Here is a 19,936-nt window from a genome sequence, read left to right on the forward strand (position 1 = left end):
GCTTTCTAAATAACAAAACCATGTTATTCTGGAAAATTCATAAAGAAAAAAAAACTCCATGACCTTTGTTTGATTGGGTTTTTTTCCATGAGAGTTGATAAGGCTGCGAAATCTCAGAACATTGCTTTAAAGTTTACTATATACATTACTATAGTTACTAACCTTCGTATGCTTCCAAATGTCTGTGCATGACCTAAAAATCTTCCAAAATCTATGTGGAACATGTGTCCATCTTTTGTCAGCATTATATTGTCACTGTGACGATCACAAACTCCCAGAATGAAGGTAACAACACACCAGCCAGCACAGGAGTAAAAAAAATTCCTTATTGCCTAGTTGGTAAAACAAAAACACTTACTGGAAGCAACAGACATGTTTGTTTGTGACATTAATCCAAAAATTGTACTTTGACAAATGCTATGCATGTTGCTAAAATTTTAACAGACAGGTGCTTGTAGGAATGGTGTTCAAACAAGTAATACCCAAAGTTACAATGCAAGAACAATTTTACACATGAGGTTTTCACCTTGTGTTTATAGATACATGAAGTTCTATGGAAAACTTCTAAGGTGAAACGTGCCTAAGAAAAACAAGCTTCTTGGCAGGAAACTGACATTTTCTGCTCAATAGCCTACATGTACATTGCAAAAACAATTGTTTGTAAATTAGTTTGAAAACCACAAACTTAACCATTTGGTTTGTAAAGAAACAATATTTTGTACTCACTGTACTGTTCTGCACCTATAAAGGTCTTTTTTCCTCCAGAACTCAATTGCCTTTCACAAATGCTAATTGATCAAGACTCATAATATTCCAACTCAAATAATTAAATCCTAATTTACAGACATTAAATGAAACAAAGAAATTCTAAATTGTTTTCTGCTTATAGCATCTATTGATCTGAATAGACTATAGGATCAAACTTTGTGTTGTGCAGAGAGGTCCAAGAGAGTGATTAAACAAAAAAACAGTCTAGTAGTCACGTTTAATATAACCTGTTCCTCTGGTGCTCTTTTATGTGGTGGAGATGTGTCCTTTCATGGCGAGTTTGCTTTGTATAAGTAGATTAGCTTATTTAGATCTATCTCATGAAGCTCTTTTAAATATTACATTGTGGCATTGCACTTTGCTAAAAATGTGCCCATGGCAGCTGTAGAAAAATTGACAGGCTATTAATCTGCTCATCAGACACTCATAGGTGGGTACCAAGTTTTCTTCTAACTTCAGTGGGAAAGGTGACTTTTCCTAGTAGAAGAATCTACCCAGCCTCTTCTTACACATCATATATATTCAATGCCCTCTTTGGAGTATAAGACTGATTATCATTTGAATCAGGAATGACTCTTCTCTGAATCAGTCTTCTACCCCAAAGCATAAAGAATAGCTTTTGTATTTTTTTTAATCTTACCCGGTAGAGTTTAAGAATTGAAAATGCAGTTCTTATTCAGAAATCTTAATGTCTCCTGAATCTAAATCACAATGTAATTAATTTATACCGAAACACAAAATATCCTAATCTGTGGTCTTTATGTTTTTGAAAAAAACCTACATCAGCCAAGGTAAATTATTCTTTAGGCATTCAGGATTTCCCTGTAGATGCAGGGTGCCTACTGCATGGTACTACTTATTCATTTTATTGACACCTAAGCTTTCTGTGATTTTGTTCACCCAACTGTAAAATGAGACTATTAAAGATTATTCTGCATTAGTTTTTTGACCATTTTAGATGAGCAAAAAAATTAACGGCTAAAAAATCAGAAAGGATCACTCACCAGTGAGTGCAAAGTGAATTCACAGCAGTAATTTTACATGTGCCCTATGCAATCAGATCTGACTGCATGTATATGTTTAAAAAAAATGAAAGAATGTGGGTTAGAAATTGTTTTTAGAATATTCCACATTAATGCTACTTTTGATAAAATGCATCAGCAGCAAGAAATCAGGTCTTCAATTAATAACTAATAGTATCTTACTTTTTGCTTGAAATGTTGGCTGCACTTCTACCACAGTACTGGAAACATACAAACTTGTAAAAAACCCCAATTCTATACAGGTTGTTCCTGTTGAATTGAATCACTATGATATACTAGGAATTTAAGTGTTTCTACCAAAGATGTAGATGAACAAATGCCTATGGAATCATTACAAAATGACAAAAGCTCATCAAACATGTTTATGCTACACCTCTACTAAAAAACTGTTATAAAAGCACTTCATTTTCACTGTGGTAAACACTCAACAATCCCCTTTCAAGTTAAAATTTTGTCTAGTAATCTACTATGGGCACAGACTGAGGTTCTAAAAATTGTCCCAGCAACACAAACATTAAAATATTTTTTTGGGCCTCAGAATATGATCAAGTAAGAAAGAATTAATAGAAGCAGTTCTTTGGGAAATGTCTGCTTTTATAAATTACATTTCCAATTTTTTAGCTCAGGCACTCCATCTAGTTTCATAAAATCAGATGTATTACATGAGATCCCACAATGTGACATGAGAAACGTGATCCTATGTATCAAATGACTAGGCAGTTTTGCTGTGGCTATATACATGGTCATTTCTAAATACAGGAAACCCACCCAGATATTAAATTATTTTTATAAAATGATATTTACAAGACAATATTTTATAATATTTATATAAACTATATAATATTTATAGAAAATAGTAGTATATAAAATAATGTAGAGAGGTGACATTAAAAAACTAAATGTTTTTGAGTTAATTTCTACTTCAGCTTCTTTTTAATTTACTACTAGGTTTCAAAACAGCTCTATGACACATTTTTATCGAAAATGTGTTACAATGCAATCGGTCCAGAGTAATAACTCCTTAGACAGATAGTGGCATTTTAGTCAATTCCCTGGTTTCTATGCATGTGACTTTTGTCTTGTGCCTAAGTCATTTGTTTTTGTGACTTACTGACATTTTGTTTCTTTTTTCCTATGGTAAAACATCAAATGTATAAGCTTCATTATGATGTTACCTCTTGGTAACTTGATTCCAGAGAATGGTGATGATGGAACCATTTTTTAATTGTGTTTTCTTTCAATGGTCCTATCAGTCCAGATTCCCTGTGGATCTTTGCTAGTGTGGTAGCATCTGGCACCATCTGTACCAATCCTAATGAGACAGAAAAGAGTTGGCATGAAAAACCTTCAACTTTAAAATATATAAAGACCATCAATGCGTATTGTCTGTTATTGGATCATCCCATGCAGAAAAAAATGCATGCTTATAAACTTACAAATTATTATAATTGCATTCATAATGAATGCAATAGAAAATATAGATCAAAATTGTTTTTCTCTTTATCTTTGGAAACAAAAAGCAAAGGATACATAGCAAAAAGAGGCAGCTTTATAATGAGGAGAAAAAACCACTAAAAAAACATCATGCACACAATTGCCTCAATATACAAGCTAGGCCAAGAACTTAACGAGATTCAAAACGTACACAACCTCATAAAACATCTATAAAAAATAGGACCAGATGTTTCCTAAGAATTATAAATTAATTCATATGTATTGATTGTTTAGAACACTATACAAATTTTTCTTTAGTATGTGATCCTGCTCACAGCTGGGAGAAAGGATACTATACAGTGCAGAAATTAGTTTGATCCAATGTGACATAAACTGAGACTTTGAAATGCAGAGAGAAATGAGCACTTTGCAATGCTTCACTTGAACTCTCTGTCTCTACTGCATGCACTTAATTTCTTTTCTGGAACTGAGACCTGGCTTGCCAGCCTCCTGTCCCTGTACCCTTGGGTGGTGTCCTGCCATGTCATCCTGCAACTCTGCATTACAGGAAGGACTTCCTGTAACGATTTCACTTGGTGACTGTTGCCTTTACCATGCCTGGAAAATGGCATGCTATCAGTTCTTTATCTTCTTTTCACATTTCCGTGAAAAGTGATTTCCCTGTTCCCATAACTGTGATTCCCATGACTATGAAGCTATCATCTCCTGTCTCCTTTGTGTGGAGAAGGTAGTCCATGGGCTATGTACCCAGGAAGACCTGGGTACATAAGTCTACTTAAGCACATGTCCTGCATGGCCACAGGTATATCACCTGGCCCTTTATTGTTATTTATTATTAACTATAAATCAACTACATTAACACTCTGTAGCTCACAAGAAAAGATGTGTGTAAAAACTGTCAGACATTGAGAGATTTTCGGCTGCTATGGTGCTGAAAGGAAGAGAACGTCAGACAAAGAATATTATTTACAGTCAATCCCAGTATCTTTCTGGAAAATAAAATTATTAGTATATAAGAGAGACTATGATATTATGTTTAGAAATATTATTCTTGTATTCTTTGCCTTTGAAGCAGAAGCCTCCAAGCTTTGAGTCCCATCTTCACAAAGGAGGGAGGAGTCTTTCTGAGGTTACCTTATCCACTCAAGATGTGTGTGAACTCAACAATAATTTCTCCTAGTTCCTTCAGATCATTCATCCTCTTTCATTTTCTTTTTGTGGCTCAGAAAGCAATGATTTTTTAAAAAATATTTTAATAGTTTTTTTACAGCAGGTAATCTGGATACATCAGTCTTCTATTTGTGCAAGGATTATTTTCAGTAAAAGATTTGGAGAGTCAGTAAAAAATAGTAAGCTTATTGCTGCCAGTAAATTTCTTTAGCAGGCAATTGGTATCCCTGCTACAGTTCTACTATAACAAATATAAAAGAGAAATAAAGCTTTCAGATGAGTCAGGACAGCCCTAAGCAGCCTAAATCGCAAGAGTCGTATTTCAAAATCAACACTGCAAAGCTGTCACCGCTTCTTTACAGGTACTTTCTGTAGCCATGTGCATCTAGGTCCATTTAAGCATCTATGCATGATCACACTAGATTAAAACTTCGGTAGCTATGATAAATTTTCTCTGATGATATCGAGGCTTCTGGAAAATTCTAGTCTAAGTTGCTACAAAATTCAATGACTTTGGTTGTACTTCTGAAGAGGCAGAATGAATAAATAAAATGAACATTCAGGAATAGGCAGGTATACAATTCAGGGCTCGAGTAAATGAAATTCTGAACTTCTTTTTTCTTTGAGATACTGATGACAATAAAAGTTAGAGAGACGATTTTTTTTGCATATTGCTGTTTCCATTAATGTGAATCAGGTAACTTTTATTATCTAAAACTGACCTTGGTCTTTTCCTGTAGATAAACACCTATAAATGATCATTTGCATATCCAGTCCCTCTTGGAGCCAAATACTGTCCATCACTCGAATAATTTGCAGAACCAGCATATCTTGACGCAGATCATCACCTATCTGTGAAAATTGCACAAGAAATGGAGGTTTCTTCTTCAATACCAGACACATATAATCTTCCAATTCATTTGGCCTTTTTCTTCACATCAAAGCAGAGACATTAATTTTACAGTAAAACTCCCTTTCTTTTCTTCAGTGTTGCTACTTATCTTTCTGTGCCACAGGAAGACAAGAGTAGATGGCACATACAGGCAGAAACTGTTTTGGCAGCCACTGAAATGGTAACAAATGGCCCCTGATTAACTGCAGCCTTTCTGCTTATTATTCCTATGTAATTATTAGAGTTTGAAAATTTAATCCAGAGGTAGGATCCTAATTTAGTTACATTTTAAAGTCTACTTAAAGCTAGATCCCTTTTCACAAATGACAGCATTTTTCTAATGTTAAGCTTTACAACTTGGTATTTGCAGTGGGCTGACAGGTAATTTTATCATGAATTTATATTTTATCCATTATATGATTCATGGTCAAACAATGATGCAGTGATGACTATTCTCCCCATGGAGTTGGTCAAATAATAATCGTAGTGAAATGGGGCTTTAATTGTAGCCACAAGAAGCAATAAAGAGATTATTTTCAACCATGGCTGAGTAAATGGCTTGTGAAAACAAAAGCCCTGCTTTTTTTTCTCTCCTCCTTCCCACTCTAAAATACATGGGACTTTTACTGGTATTTTTAAGTGCTTTTTCCATTCATTATGTTCCTTTTACATAAGCATGCCAATCCACAGACATTTACTGCCATGAAATGAGTACTTGAGGACACAAATTCATCTTTAAAAATTAATAAATATCCAAATCTATTTTTTTTCATTTAAAGGTAATCCTGACTCTTGACATATACAATTAGTAGACAATTTAGTATGATATCAGTGCTTATCATTTTATGTATACATTATCCATCATGAATAAACAACAAAACTATAGTACAAGTAAAACATAATTTAACACAATGGTTTACTAACAGGAGAAGGGGATGTCAGCTATAACACTTCTCCAACAACTGGCTGTTCATTGAACATTACTGGGCAGAGAAAATACAGTCTAGGTAGAATCAGTACAAATGTTTAAATGCCTCATGATCAGTCATTTGCTCAAGTTGCTCAAATAAGTAGGAACCTGTCTATTTAATATTGATTCTCCAGTGAAACAGTATGCTATTTCAGAACTAGATATGTGAAAGCTCAGAAAAACTTAACATTGTCAGCTTCTCCATAACATGCCTGGAAAGCATACTTCTTTACAAATATTTAAGGGGTGGGTGTCAGGAGGTTGGGACATCCCTTTTTTCTATAGTAGCTAGGAACAGGACAAGGGGTAATGGGATTAAGCTGGAACATAAAAAGTTCCACTTAAATATAAGAAAAAAACTATTTTACTGTAAGGGTGATGGAGCAGTGGCACAGGCTGCCTAGAGGGCTGGTGGAGTCTCCTTCCTTGGAGGTCTTCAAGACCCACCTGGACATGTTCCTATGCAACCTGATCTAGGTGAACCTGCCTCTGCAGGGGGGTTGGACTAGATGATCTCTAAAGGTCCCTTCCAACCCCTACCATTCTATGATTCTATTCCCAAGAATCACAGTTGCTCTAAAGGTCATTTTTGTCAAGAAACTTATTTAAAAAAAAAAAGTCTTAAAACTTTTTAGACTTCTGGATAAGAAAATGATACTGCAAAAGGTCTAGGAATAATGTCTGTGGCAACACTAATGATTTTGTATCCATTAGCCATTTTATCAACTTCAGCATTTCCTAAAACCAGTGTTCACTGATATGGAAGCATTATGTTCTTCTGAAAGAGAAGGAACTTTCAAAATGCATGTATTGTGTTTCATGAAAAGACACAGCACTATCCTGAACTCTGATACACCTTTAGGTGACAACTGTTAATTGTCAGAAATTGGAGGCAGTTTCTCCAATTAACTCCAGCAAGACAGAGCTCTTCTGCTGTCCCGTTTGCTTCCTTCTTCCTGAGCCCATCCCCCCACACTGGCAGAATTAGTTCTGTGTAGCAAATGCCATATCTAACACTCCAGTATTTTGATTTGTTGGAGACATATGGACAAGGCTAATGGATTCAGTCATTCCGAAATATCTCTTCTCTGAGACTTGCCCTTTGACTTCAGTGTAATAAATAAACTAGGTTTAAAATGCAAACTTCATGTTTTAGCCTGGTTGTCTCCACTAAGACAAAAAATAAATTGCAAGAAGTCATTTGATTCTCTACTGATCATTAAAAGCTGATATGTCAATGTACTGACTCAACATATTCCATTAAAAGTTAAAACAAATCAAACATTCTTAGACTCAAGGTTTAAAACAAAAATTAGGTTAATTTCAAATCAATATTTTCCATACAAAAAGAACTGAGTAAAATAAAGAGGAAGAACATACCTTAAAAATAACATTGATGTTTCCACTTGGAGCATTTGCATTGATGAACGAGATTTTTAATGGAAAAGCATTGGATGTAAAATATGAACATGACTTCAGTGAAAAAAAGATGAGAGAGAAAAACAACAGTGTCACATTTACAAAACATCAGGATAACACAAAATCTCCAAAATAAATACCGCTCAGTAGCATTAATAACAAAAATAAATAATTCCTGACATTATTGACTGTTCAAATGGGTACAATTGTTTTCAATCAATAAATAGATTATATGAATGGATAATATTTTCCTTATTGTTTTTCATTTTCACCCAGATCTATTAAGAATAAATTTTGGTTGGGAGTGAGTCGACAAAGTAAGGCTGACTTAATGAGAATCTGTAAAGCACTGAAAAACTTCAATCTTACCACTTTCTGAAAAAAAAAGAAAAATGGCCAATCATACAATCTTTATGGAAGCAAAGAACCTGCTAATTTGTTTAGTGACCTCATGCTGGCTCAGGGTACAGAAAATTCTGAAAATCGTAATCTATTTTATGTGGAATTTATCTTAATTAAACATAAGCTCTGACTTCTCATGCCCTACAGCTCCTTCCACCTCAAGACCTCAAAGGGCTTCAAAAAAAGCATTAATGAGCCAAGCACTGCAAATCCTGTGTGAGTTAGGGTGGTGTTATCATCATCATTAAAAAAGGGAGGGGAGGAACCCACCAAAAAACCAATCAAAGGCAATGGTAAATTAATGGCTTGGTTTCTAGAAATAATGAGTGCTAAACAGTAGCTACTGCTACTGTCTTTACTGGGTGAAACATGATGGAAGATAATTTGATTCAAAACAATACTAGACACAGCTGTGTCTTGTTTTTAATCTAAACATCTCAAAGCATGGTACGCACATGCAAATATTCTCTTAGCCACATCATAGCTCTGCGATGTGCAATAGCTGTTTGTGGTGACGAAATCCTGACCCTCTATGCAATTGTGCCAACTGAAAGGTCTCAATAAGAGCTTCAAAGGTTACTGTGAGATAATGCATTACTGACAAAGCTGGGAGCAGTGCTTGCTACTAGTAACACTAATAGATGACACCAAAATGAATTAAATTTAGGTAATTACAGCTACTTAAACATTCTAATTTGCATGATTATACTGACATAGATTTCAATGAAGAAACTGAACATATTTATAGCAAGATAATGGCCTATAATGACATAAGAAAAATTCATTTTAGAAATATCTTTCTTTGGATACTTATATCTAAACATTTTGTTTGTCCAGTCCTACTGATGCAGTGCAAATAGCATGACTGTATGGTGAGATACTTTCCCATTAATCATCATTTCTAAAAAGCCTGAAAGCAGTGAGAAGCAGCAGGCTTCAAATTCTTCTGGAAGACCTCTGTTCTCAGTGAGATCAAGGCTGAATAGAAATTGCTTGAAGAATTACAGGTCAAATGCAATTGAAGGGATCAGCGCCTCTTAGAATCAGGCCCACTGTGGATAATGAGGTGGAGAACAAAAATAGAGCACAAATTGCTGTAATTAGGCAGCTATAACTGGTAGTATATATGGGTGTTCAGGTTTGGTTTGTTTTGCTCCTGGATATCTTTTCCTTCTCCAGAGACAGAATAGCTTATTCTTGGCACAATATTGCTTATTAAAACATTTTTAAAGAATGAATAATTGAGCTCTAGAACAGTGGTCAAAGTAAAGTAAAGTAGTGCTGAAGAGCATTGTTGTTTCCTTCATTATGAAGTTATTTTTAATAGGGCCTATAGACACAGGTAAATTACTGTGCACATTTAATACATTAGCAATTCTCAGTCATGTGCCTAGTCTCACCTCACCAAAAAGAGAGCTAGCTTTATGCCTCTAGCTGCTCTTAGCTGAGAAAAAAATCTGCCACCAAAGGCTACCTAGGCAGGATGGCAACCAGGTCTCTCAGCTTCATGGAAGCCAGGTGCCCTTGACAATCCCAACACAACAGCAGGGCAGTTGAGCTGGGATCAGGCTGCTTGGAATTTGAAATCTCTACTGCTGCTGCTGCACAAGGTGAAATGTACTTTCAAAATCCACCTCACCATTCCCCTTCACCTCTGCCTCAAACAAGTGCCCCAGTGTAAAGGGGATTAGGCTAGACATCAGTTCATTAAATAACTCATCATTAATATCAGTAAGATTGTTTCCCAGTCATCGCAGCCGTTTAATCCCTCTTTCTCTGTATACTAAAAAAAAAAAAAATTAAGATTAAAAACATAACCCATTGCATGAGCCAGACTTACATGTGCTTCTATGCCTTGGACAACAAGCGCGGGATTCAGGGGAAGCCGACAAACCTTTACTTCCTGGAAGAACTGCTGAAGTCTGTTGAGTTCCACCTTTAACACTTCCTACAAGATGGGAATCGTTATGGCAACATGAAAGGACATAACAGCAGCTTTAAAGCCGTTTACTGTCTTTCTATGGTTTAAACAAGCAGTACAACTTCTGGAGCTAGTAGCATTCACGCAACCTTGTAACAGCTAATGAGGTCACACTGAGGTATAGTTATTAAAAATAACTGATTTTACTCCACATTCATGCTTTTTCTTCTCAGATTCACTATCAGTTCATGCTGTCATGTAGGTTCAAATTCAATATCCTTCCTTAGGGGCTGATTAGCCTTGCACCTGCTCAGCTGCATGTCATGTCTTTTTTTGACTTACTGATGCATTACTGCAAAGTTCAAGAGCTTCTCAGTATCACAGTAACTGCAATCTTGAGATTAATCTCTAAAATTTGAATTATGCATCAATAATGTATAATATATCACTACTCTTTCTTTACAGGGATTTTTCTCTTTACATTTTTGTCTTAACTTCCATGTTTGCTTTGTCGTTCTCAGTAGCAACACTGAGAATTTTCTGAAAAATCCCGTGAAAATCTTTAAATCCTTAACAAGGCAAAAAGAATTCATTATAACTTTCATGATAACCAGCAGCAGCAGATATATTTTTATTTGGCTTTCTGGTCTGTCTTGCTGAGATCTCAGCAAGACGCAGTTTTACACAATAGGTAAGTAACAAAAACTGTCTTGGAAAATTAACAGTTTTGAATTGGAAATGTACCTATGCAATATAAAACTGCACCCACTGGAGAAGAAGCCTGCAAGCCTTCTACTGCCAGAACTGCATCTCTGCAGATCTATGTACAGTATTAATTGCTATATTTGAGATACTAAGTACAGTCTGCTCTGGTTGGCTTTGCTAAGCAATGGGAATGTTCAGCCTGTCAAGAGGAACTCTTAGCAAAATTTTCAAGAAACAATGCAGCTCTACAGGTGTCAAATATTTTGCCACAAATAGCTGAATGTGGGTATTCCTTTCAGTAAAATATTAGTCACTTTTGTTGCGATTATTTCTGACCATTACCAAGACTGGTTGAGAAACCACTGGTTTTAAATGACTTAAAATACCTGCTCACTTCACGAGTAATAGTGATGAGAGTTGTCCCATCAAATACATATTTTATGTGTTTTCAGAGCAGCATAAACTTACAAATTCTAGTAAAATCTTGAGTTTATTCATGTAAAGACCATTATAGGAAAAAGGTGTAATTTTAGAAAAAATTAAATTCACCAAATAAACTTATGTGGAAGGGCAAGTATTTTTCAACAAACCTTTCTTTTAGGGTCACTGGCAGTTTTTACTTTTTGGGCAACGTCTTCCAGAATTCTGATAAGTTTTGCCTCTTTAGAAAACTCATTGTTCAGGGCTTTTCCAGCACAGAATTGGAGAGCAGCCAGTAGTTTCTGATACCAGATTTTGAAATGAACTTCATTCTGTGCATTCTTCAACAGCCTGAAGGAAGAAAGGGGAAAAAATCCATCTGTGTATCTTAAACTGATTTTTATTTTATATCACCTCTAGCAGGAACAATAAATGGACTCCAGACTAATCTGTATTTGGTGACTTTGAGCAGCAGAGAATGAAAAAAATGTTGTTTACTTGTTGGCAGTACTGAAGTGCCATTTGATAACTAATGAGTTTCCAAGTGCGTTAAATCAATAGGAACTTGCCATTTCTTATTGTCATACATAGTACAGCATATATATTGCATCTCATTTCTGGAAGAAAAGTTTACAAAGTGAAAATAAGTTGTATTTTCTGAAGTCTAATCAAATATGTATCCTTAAATCTGTTCTTTTTTTTTCACCCCCCCTCCTGCCAATATACTTACACAACCAAGCATCAAGTACACATTTCAGCTAGGAGGTACATCTAAAGACCATTTTAGTCTCAAGACATATCAACAGCTCTAGAAACTTTCACTATTTTAAGTTGAAGAGACATTTCTGAAATTGGCTATACTGCTAAAAAAAAGTGGAATGAGCCCACTTTATTCCTTTCTTTACTCATAAGTGTTGGACTAGGGCAAAACCTCAGCTCTTATTTCTACTGAAGTTTGTAAAAGCTTTGGAACTGCAGTTATTACCAACATAAAAATCATAAATAAAACAAAAAAATGCACTTAAGAATTTTTACCATGATGACTTCTCTAATTATACATCCAGGAAAACTCTGGAGTTGATTGAATTGATTACCATGATTTTTTTTCTTATGTGGTAGTTGATCAAACCTAACAAATAATGCTAGTGTTCAGAGGACAGAAATCAGAGAAGCTGTTGACTTTCAAGGCATTTCACAAATGAATATGACACATATAAAAAAGCAAGAACAAGATATATATCAAGCACTGATATTTAAACAATTATAATTTCTATAGACACTTCAAGTCCTTCAAATCATATATAAGGCATTACAATTTTGTTACTGCAGCCCATGCATCTTTGGGTGATAAGAGATTCTTGTCATCTTTTATAAGGCAATGATCCTTTTAGGTCCTATTTTCCTATATAATTCAATGAAGAATAACATCACCTACTGGTTTCTGAAAAGCCTTTCCAGTTATACAAAACCTCTGAACATCTAAGGGTTTATAAGCACTGAAAGTCTTAAAAGAATGTGTGGTGTTTCTCTCAGAAATGCCTAGACATGAAAAGGAAGAGATATGAGAAATTTATCATCAGCACTCTCTGGAGGAGATTGAAATGACATTTTTTTTCTGTAGACTAGTGAAAACAAATAATTACTTTCTGGATCAGAAAGAAATACAAATTGTCATTGCAGTGCCTGGTGGAAGGCAAACCCCAGCACACAGATGCAGCTCTATTCTTATCCTGAACCCTCCACATACTAAAGAAGGCTGAAAACACATGCATATGCAGCAATGAATAAACTAAACATTCCAGATTTCAAGCAGAGTAAATCCAAAATTCCACAGGATGGGATTAATTTGCTTAATGTGCCATTTAAGACACTCTTTGGCCTCCAGCTGCTGTGTTGGAAGGGCATGGGTCCACTAGAGGCAATATCTTGTGTGTCACTCCCATGTAGGTGTCTCGGATGTCCTATGCTGTCTAAAAGAGTCTACATTTAGGGTACTGAATCACACTCTACAGTGATCTGATTCAAAACAAAATAATACTTTGTCCAGTTCAACAGCAAATCAGGAACAGGCTCAGTGATTATTCTTTGAATAAAAGCTCTACTGGCTTAGTCCAAACTGTCACGTGGGCATGAATTTTAGTCTATTGAAAGAGAGCCCAGCTCAATTTGAGTCCAATGAAGCAGGTTGCGTTTCTCTTGGGGCACTGGCAGAATGAATTTCTTCACTTTTGCCTCACAAAGACAAGTGCCAGTGCACCTAAGAAAAGACAATGTAATTATGATATCTATTTTGAACTGGTCAGGCTATGCTAGTGTAGAATCTGTCTTCACTTTGACTTGCATTGGAATCAGCTCCAAAGCATCTAAATCATATTAATTTATTTTTAGTGGTACACATTTAGGGAATCCAGAAAGGCTCCCTTTTCATGTTTGAGATGTCCCTTTAATCATCTCAGATATATAGAACATTACATCAACTTATATTTACCTAAAATGAAAGGCTTAGGATTCCATGTAAAGAAAGAAAAATGGTATCCTATTTTAAACAGAGCTACTCCCTGTATAAGGAGATCAACTTAGAAGATCTATTTTTTGACTCTTCTTACGGCTGAGTGTTCACAGAAAATGAGCTTATATATACATACGATATAAAGATTTATTTTAGACCTGAGAAAGGATCATGGGCCAGATTCAGACAGCTTATGTGTGAGGTGTATATGAGGACAGAGCTTGTGTAGAGTCTGAATCCTCTCAAATGTGCTTCTTGAACACAGTCCATGGGGAAAGTTGAGGCACTCATCATGATCTCAGTGGTAAAACCCATTTTCATGTCAGATGCATTCCAGCACACGTACTCCAGTTTGAGCCTACATGTAAGCTTTTGACAGTGAATGTGCTTCCCTAGCAGTCCCACGAGGAACTCAAGGCTCTTCACTCAAAATGTGCCTAGCAAGTGTGGTACAGGCAGCACAACTTCCTTCTGCCTGCCCACTGGGGTAGGTATGCTTTTAAAAGGCTGTAGATCTTAATTTGCAAAATAATCTGGGTTAATTGGGTCTGACTTTTATATTCATTTTATAAAAGTAGTCCCAAGGAGGATTCAAAGGATAGCTTTTAATTTGATGACTCATTGTAGTCATTGCTGAAATGTTTATTCAACAACTGAACAAATATTCTGTTGTAATTCTGTCTTCCCAGTTTCCTGGCACACACATCTTCACCCTCCCATTGTGAGAACTCAGCAGAGATACGAATGTCTGCAACTTCTGAAGATGCAGGATGGAAAAATGCTCAAGATAATAATGAAATTTTCAAGCTAGAACAGGATGCCTAGCTGTGACAGAAGAAGACAAAATTGGAATGACTTAAAACTTAAGGCTGCCAGTATAGAATTATATAAAGGTAGGGGTTTCTTTTCTGACAATTTTCACAGGATTCTGCAATACACAACTTGATATAAAAGCCTGGCTTTATGCCATGCCTAGACAGAAAATCTTGCTTCTAACAACAGGGATACTTCCTCACTCTTCAGGGTTCTCTGACGTGAGACAAATGCTCTTGTTCTCAGCAAGGCCACGGGAATTTTGGGGTGTCCTGAAAAATGTCCCTGTCTTCTGCAAGGAGCTGCTTCTCTTCCTCTCTGTGTGCATCCACTTTATGCCCATAAGGTCGTTTCAACTCCATTTTCTAGCACTTGCAGCTGCAAATGTGTGTATATTTTCTGGACACAGAAACACAAGTGTGCTGAAAAGACTTTTGCCACAGGGCAGAATGGAAAGTGGGATTGAATCAGGCTGAGCTTGCTCCTATGCCAAAGAAGGAGAAAAAGGGCTAAAACCAGTGGCTATGGAGAAAGAGAAAGGGAGGAACAAAAAAGGAAGGAAAGGGATGAGATTGAATGGATCTTGGTACCAAAATAGGTGAGCTGGCCCCATTCTCTTTCTTTGTAGGGAGAAAGGGAAGGTGGTGCTCTAAACGTCTCGCAGCAGTCACAGTCTGGTCTCTGAGCTGGATTTGGCAGGCAAGTGAAAGAATAAGTCTGCTCAGACAACTCTGCTGCTTGAATATCTGCTCCTTGTCTCCTTCAGAAAGAGGACCAGGGCAAACCAAAGAGTAATGCCTCGCAGTACAGATTAGTTTGCAGGTAACTTGTTATATCATTTGGTAGCAAAAGAAACCAAATAAAAGACTAAGAACTCCAGTATTTTATTGGAAGTGTTACACCTACCTGCTATGAAAGAGTGAGGTACATTTTGACTGTACATGTGGCATCATAGCCAGAGTAGTCACCCTACTTAATCTGTTCCTAAGGGATATTTAGTATTTACTAAACAAAGCTGATGCCTACCAGCACACACACTGTGTACTCTTTTTTGTTTTGATGTTTTGAATTCAGAGACACATCATGCAAATGAGGTGCCTTATGGTTTTAAGGTGAATGCTGAGATATTTACTGTTGTCGGTCAATCTTTGGTAAACTTGACCAAGGAAGTAAATATGCTTTGCTGTAAAGGTATACTTCATGCTTGTTTTCTGTTTCATTGAGCTGGAGGCAGGACAAATCACAGAAGAACGGAATATCAGTATAAGATTTCTGATCATTATGGCAATACTTGTTTTTAAATGATTCTCTACAGCCTTTCATATCGAGGATTAGCACACAAACACACTTTTCTACTAACACACAGCTTCCATATCTGAGAGTGCCATCCATCTTGATTTTTATTAGACATTCTGCAGCACTTCTAAGTTGTCCTTTGTGCTTTATTATGCCTTGAAGATTTGGCATAGACCTGTAGTATTTGACTGATTTCATTTGTGACTCTTTTAAGAAAACACTTTACTGTTTGCATTCTTAAACAGGAAGCAACAGAGGTAGTTTTCCAGTGGGATTGCATTTGAGTTTTGCAGATTTTTGAGTTGCACTTCAAGTTACCCACAGATACAAGGATGAGAAAGATGACATAAATGTGCATCTGAGGATAAATAACTACATCTAGCCTGTGACAGGCCATGAGGATGAGTGGACGACTGTTGTCACTAATTGCTCAGTTGAAGGTAAAATATTTTGGGTTTTTTTTTTTTCTTTTATCTCTCCAAGATTACACTGGATAAGGTTTTTACTTCCCTGCTAATGATAAAAGGAATAATCCCTTTGATTGAGATATCAACACAGTGAGTACTGCACGAACACTGTGAACTTCAATGAATTCCAGATTCTAACAAGAATCTGTTGTCCTCCATGCATTACACTCACAACTCCCCTTACTGCTCTGTAGAGTACAGCCGAGTCTGCAGAACTCATCTTTTTCACTTGCTATCTGGTCCTCTCAGGCACACAGACACCTCTTTAGACACCAACAAATTCTGAGGCAGCAGAGAGTCAAGCTGGCAAATAAGACTGTGGCTTTTCTGATCTCTTTGCCAGTGCCTAGGATGGATGACTGAACTTGCTGAAGCTCCCAGGAATGTGTTTGTAAGATGTCAGCTACTGTTTCAGAGAACAGAAAGGAACATTGCATTTATTGCAATGTAATCTCTGTTCTCAGCCTCTTTCACAGCCTCAGTGAGATAAGCCTTCACTACACAGCAAAAATTAATTTCATTATCCTTGCTGGAAATCCTTAAAGTGGCTCTGTTCTCACGGTCCTTTGTTACTCAAGAGAAACATACCGGTTATCTCGGTCAACTTCCTTTAAAATATAGATACCGGATAATATCAAATAACATCAAATTTTAGAAAGGATTTAAGTACTACAAGTTAGAAAAGAAAACACATGAAGCAAACAGAGAAGCATAAAATGCCTAACGTTGAGAACACCACAATTTCTACAAGGAAGAATGGAGAGCAAAGTCAATTAGGCAGAAAAGTTAGCGTATAGCAAAGATTGAAAGGATTTTGCAATTCTCCCAAGTGACTGTAGTACTGAGCATTTTCAGAAGCATTTTCAGCTTTACAGAAAGACAGTGAGAGACCATCCATTTGACTGGAGCAACCAAGACTGAACTCCCTTTCACCCTCCCCTTCTTTGACCAAGTACAAAGCCAGCAGAAAGGGGGCTGGCAGAACTCTGCCTTGTCTTTCTTTCTGTTGTGGAACAAGAAGAGAATGAAAATTTACATTTCTCAAGTAGACTGAGTGAAGCACAGTACAATATTTTCTCCAAACCATTCTAATGAAGTAAGTCTCCAGGATGGAAGAGCAGCAGCTGCTCAGTAGCTTCTAGCACCTTTACATCTCTCACATAAGAAACCTGCAGTCAGTTTCACAAAGCTGCTTTCATAGACTCATTTTTCAAAGCATTATCCTTGAATGGAAAATACTTCTGCTTAAAATGAAACTCTGTTTTAAAAGGTCATGCGATACATTTACTTTTGTTTTTCTGATTCTTTGTTTAGAACACAACTTAGAAGAGACGTCTAGCACATTGGTCTCCCTCGGACAACAACAACAATTTTTAGACTTATTATGAAGTAGGCTGGTTAGGCTTGAGAAACACAACATTTCTATGAGATCCAAGGGACCAGTTGCCAATACTCACTAATCTTCTCTCAAAGACCTTTATGAACAATGCAACATAACTTGCATCCAGACAAATCACTTGATTCAGTAGATTCAATCAACCCAGCTGCCCTCACTCCCACTGAATACCTTAACTGTGGAATATAAGCAGATCAGTGAAAACAAAGGCTGTACCACCCTGTACAGACAAGACACCAAATCCTACTAAGTTTATCTGGCTGAAAAATATTTTCTTTGGTACATAATATAGTTAGTTGCACACATTTCTGAAGTAAGAAAACAAACTCACTTTTATCTGGAGAAGAAAGAACATTTACTGTGAAAATTAACTGTATCAAAAATTAATAGAAAAGTATAATGGTGTACAGGCACCACTATCACTGTCTGATAGTAGATGCTACCTGGTCTAAGGCCTAAGCAAGAAATCATCACTTTCAGAACGTGTCTTCTCTAATTGGTTGAATGGACATTAACATCAATATAAATGCTACAATAATCATCTAACAAAAAGTGCTAAGTGTATGTCTCTTTCTGCTTTAGTTTGCAAAAAGTCCCAATCCCAAAAAAAAGAAACCAAAGCCATGAACTGTTACCAACATTGGTTCCTTTCTACTCCGTTCTTCTTCATTGGGTGGGATCTGCAAGGAGCAGAAGACTAAATTTATTAACACACTGTCATGAACAGAGAAAAGTACCTGCAGCAGAACACCAATATAACAATCCAGTGGCTGCTTCAACATCTTTATTAAACAGTACTGACCTTGGATAACTTCAGAATCTGAAGGTTCACAGTCCATCAAAGATCTCACCCTAATAAAGTAGACTACAAAAACAAAATGACTTCATCCTGAAGTGTTGTTAATACCAAGAGTGACTTAAGTTCAGGCTTTTAGCTATAGGTCAAAGTGTTCTTAGCTATTAATAGCCAGTAAAGAGAAAGATCCCTCCAAATACCACATTCTAAACTTTTTTTTTTAAAGATTTAACAAAGTTTAACAAATGTATTGCATTTAAAGTTGGTAATAAGATTACAGATGGGGCAGTATTCTTTTGCATTCAATGAGAAACATGGTACTGAAGCCTAGCATTAATTTTGAAAAGTCTGGTTCCATAATTTCTAATCTTTCCTTTACGTGACCAGGTACTTCCCTGTCTGTGCTTTATTTAAAAATTGTGGATTTTCTCCTCAGAACAAATGCCATATTGTTGTCAGAATTTCATGCAGTATCTTATACCAGAATCACCAATCCTGAAAGCTTCCAACTATCTATCTTTGCAATAGCTTCTAGCAAATTTGTGGCATGGGAACTCAAATGTATCATTCATTCCAGCCATAACAGAAATTGTTGTATTCTTCCCAGTGGGTAACTGCAGTGGAAGCCTGCAATGGGTGGGATTAAATGGAATGGTCACCACTAAAATCAGTGACCCAATGGCTTTAATGGGATGATGTCCAAATATGGCAGTAATAAATTCAATATAGGGAGTGACTAAACTACTCAACTTTCAAATCATATAAATAAAACAAAAAATTAATCCAGGATCAAGCAATCCACTAGAGCAAATGGAGTTGCTGACTTTGTACTGTATCTGAATTTAGGTCACAGTTAGCCATATACTGAGGAGAATCTGAAAATGTTTTTCTTCATCTGTGTACTGTTTGTGTAGTTCATGTCTATCAAAATGGCTTTAGATAGCTTCTGTAGCTTCCCATTAGCTTCACAGATGGAACAATAAATCCCTCATGACACTGTGAAACAAAAAGCATGACCCAGAACTAATTCTGAATGGTTCTGCATGCACTGGGCAATCCAGATTTATACAAAATGGAAGAATTAAAACTGAGCTACACTGAAGAGATTGGTTAACTTCACTTTAAAATACTATAAACATCTGTTTGAGTCTTGATTTTGGTTTGCTTTGTTAGATTTTTTCCACTTTTTTGACATACTAATCTAAAAATAGTTCTGGGAAGAAAATTGAAACTATCTTTCTACAAGGTCATTATGGCCTTCAGATGCTCATATTAGGAGTAGTTCTGGATTTTATACACACATTCTGAGCAAGATCTTAGTTTATAAGATCCTTATAACCATTGAGTTTTCAGATCACCATTCTTATGACTCACTCCAGGCATGGGGACAGAGGAGTTTGGTTTTGGGGGAAGGAATAGGATGAGATAGTGACATCACTTGCATATATTATGTGATTCAAAACAACTTATTCTGCAGAGCTGTAGATCTAGAGA

The 19,936-nt window shown here is 36.3% G+C and overlaps 1 protein-coding gene across 1 annotated transcript in view; it reads right to left on the minus strand.

Annotated features, from left to right (window-relative positions):
- The window catches only part of PIK3C2G (phosphatidylinositol-4-phosphate 3-kinase catalytic subunit type 2 gamma), a 200,942-nt gene that overhangs the window by 71,691 nt on the left and 109,315 nt on the right, over positions 1–19,936 (minus strand). Inside the window, exons 18-23 of the mRNA XM_061988856.1 lie at positions 11,336–11,516; positions 9,960–10,067; positions 7,679–7,771; positions 5,159–5,288; positions 2,987–3,123; positions 163–332 (exon numbers count right to left, since the gene is read on the minus strand). Of these exons, the coding sequence (XP_061844840.1) occupies positions 163–332; positions 2,987–3,123; positions 5,159–5,288; positions 7,679–7,771; positions 9,960–10,067; positions 11,336–11,516 (819 nt within the window). The remainder of the gene's footprint in view (positions 1–162; positions 333–2,986; positions 3,124–5,158; positions 5,289–7,678; positions 7,772–9,959; positions 10,068–11,335; positions 11,517–19,936) is intronic.

Source organism: Colius striatus, chromosome 1, assembly GCF_028858725.1.
Source record: "Colius striatus isolate bColStr4 chromosome 1, bColStr4.1.hap1, whole genome shotgun sequence".
Taxonomy (NCBI): Eukaryota; Metazoa; Chordata; class Aves; order Coliiformes; family Coliidae; genus Colius; species Colius striatus.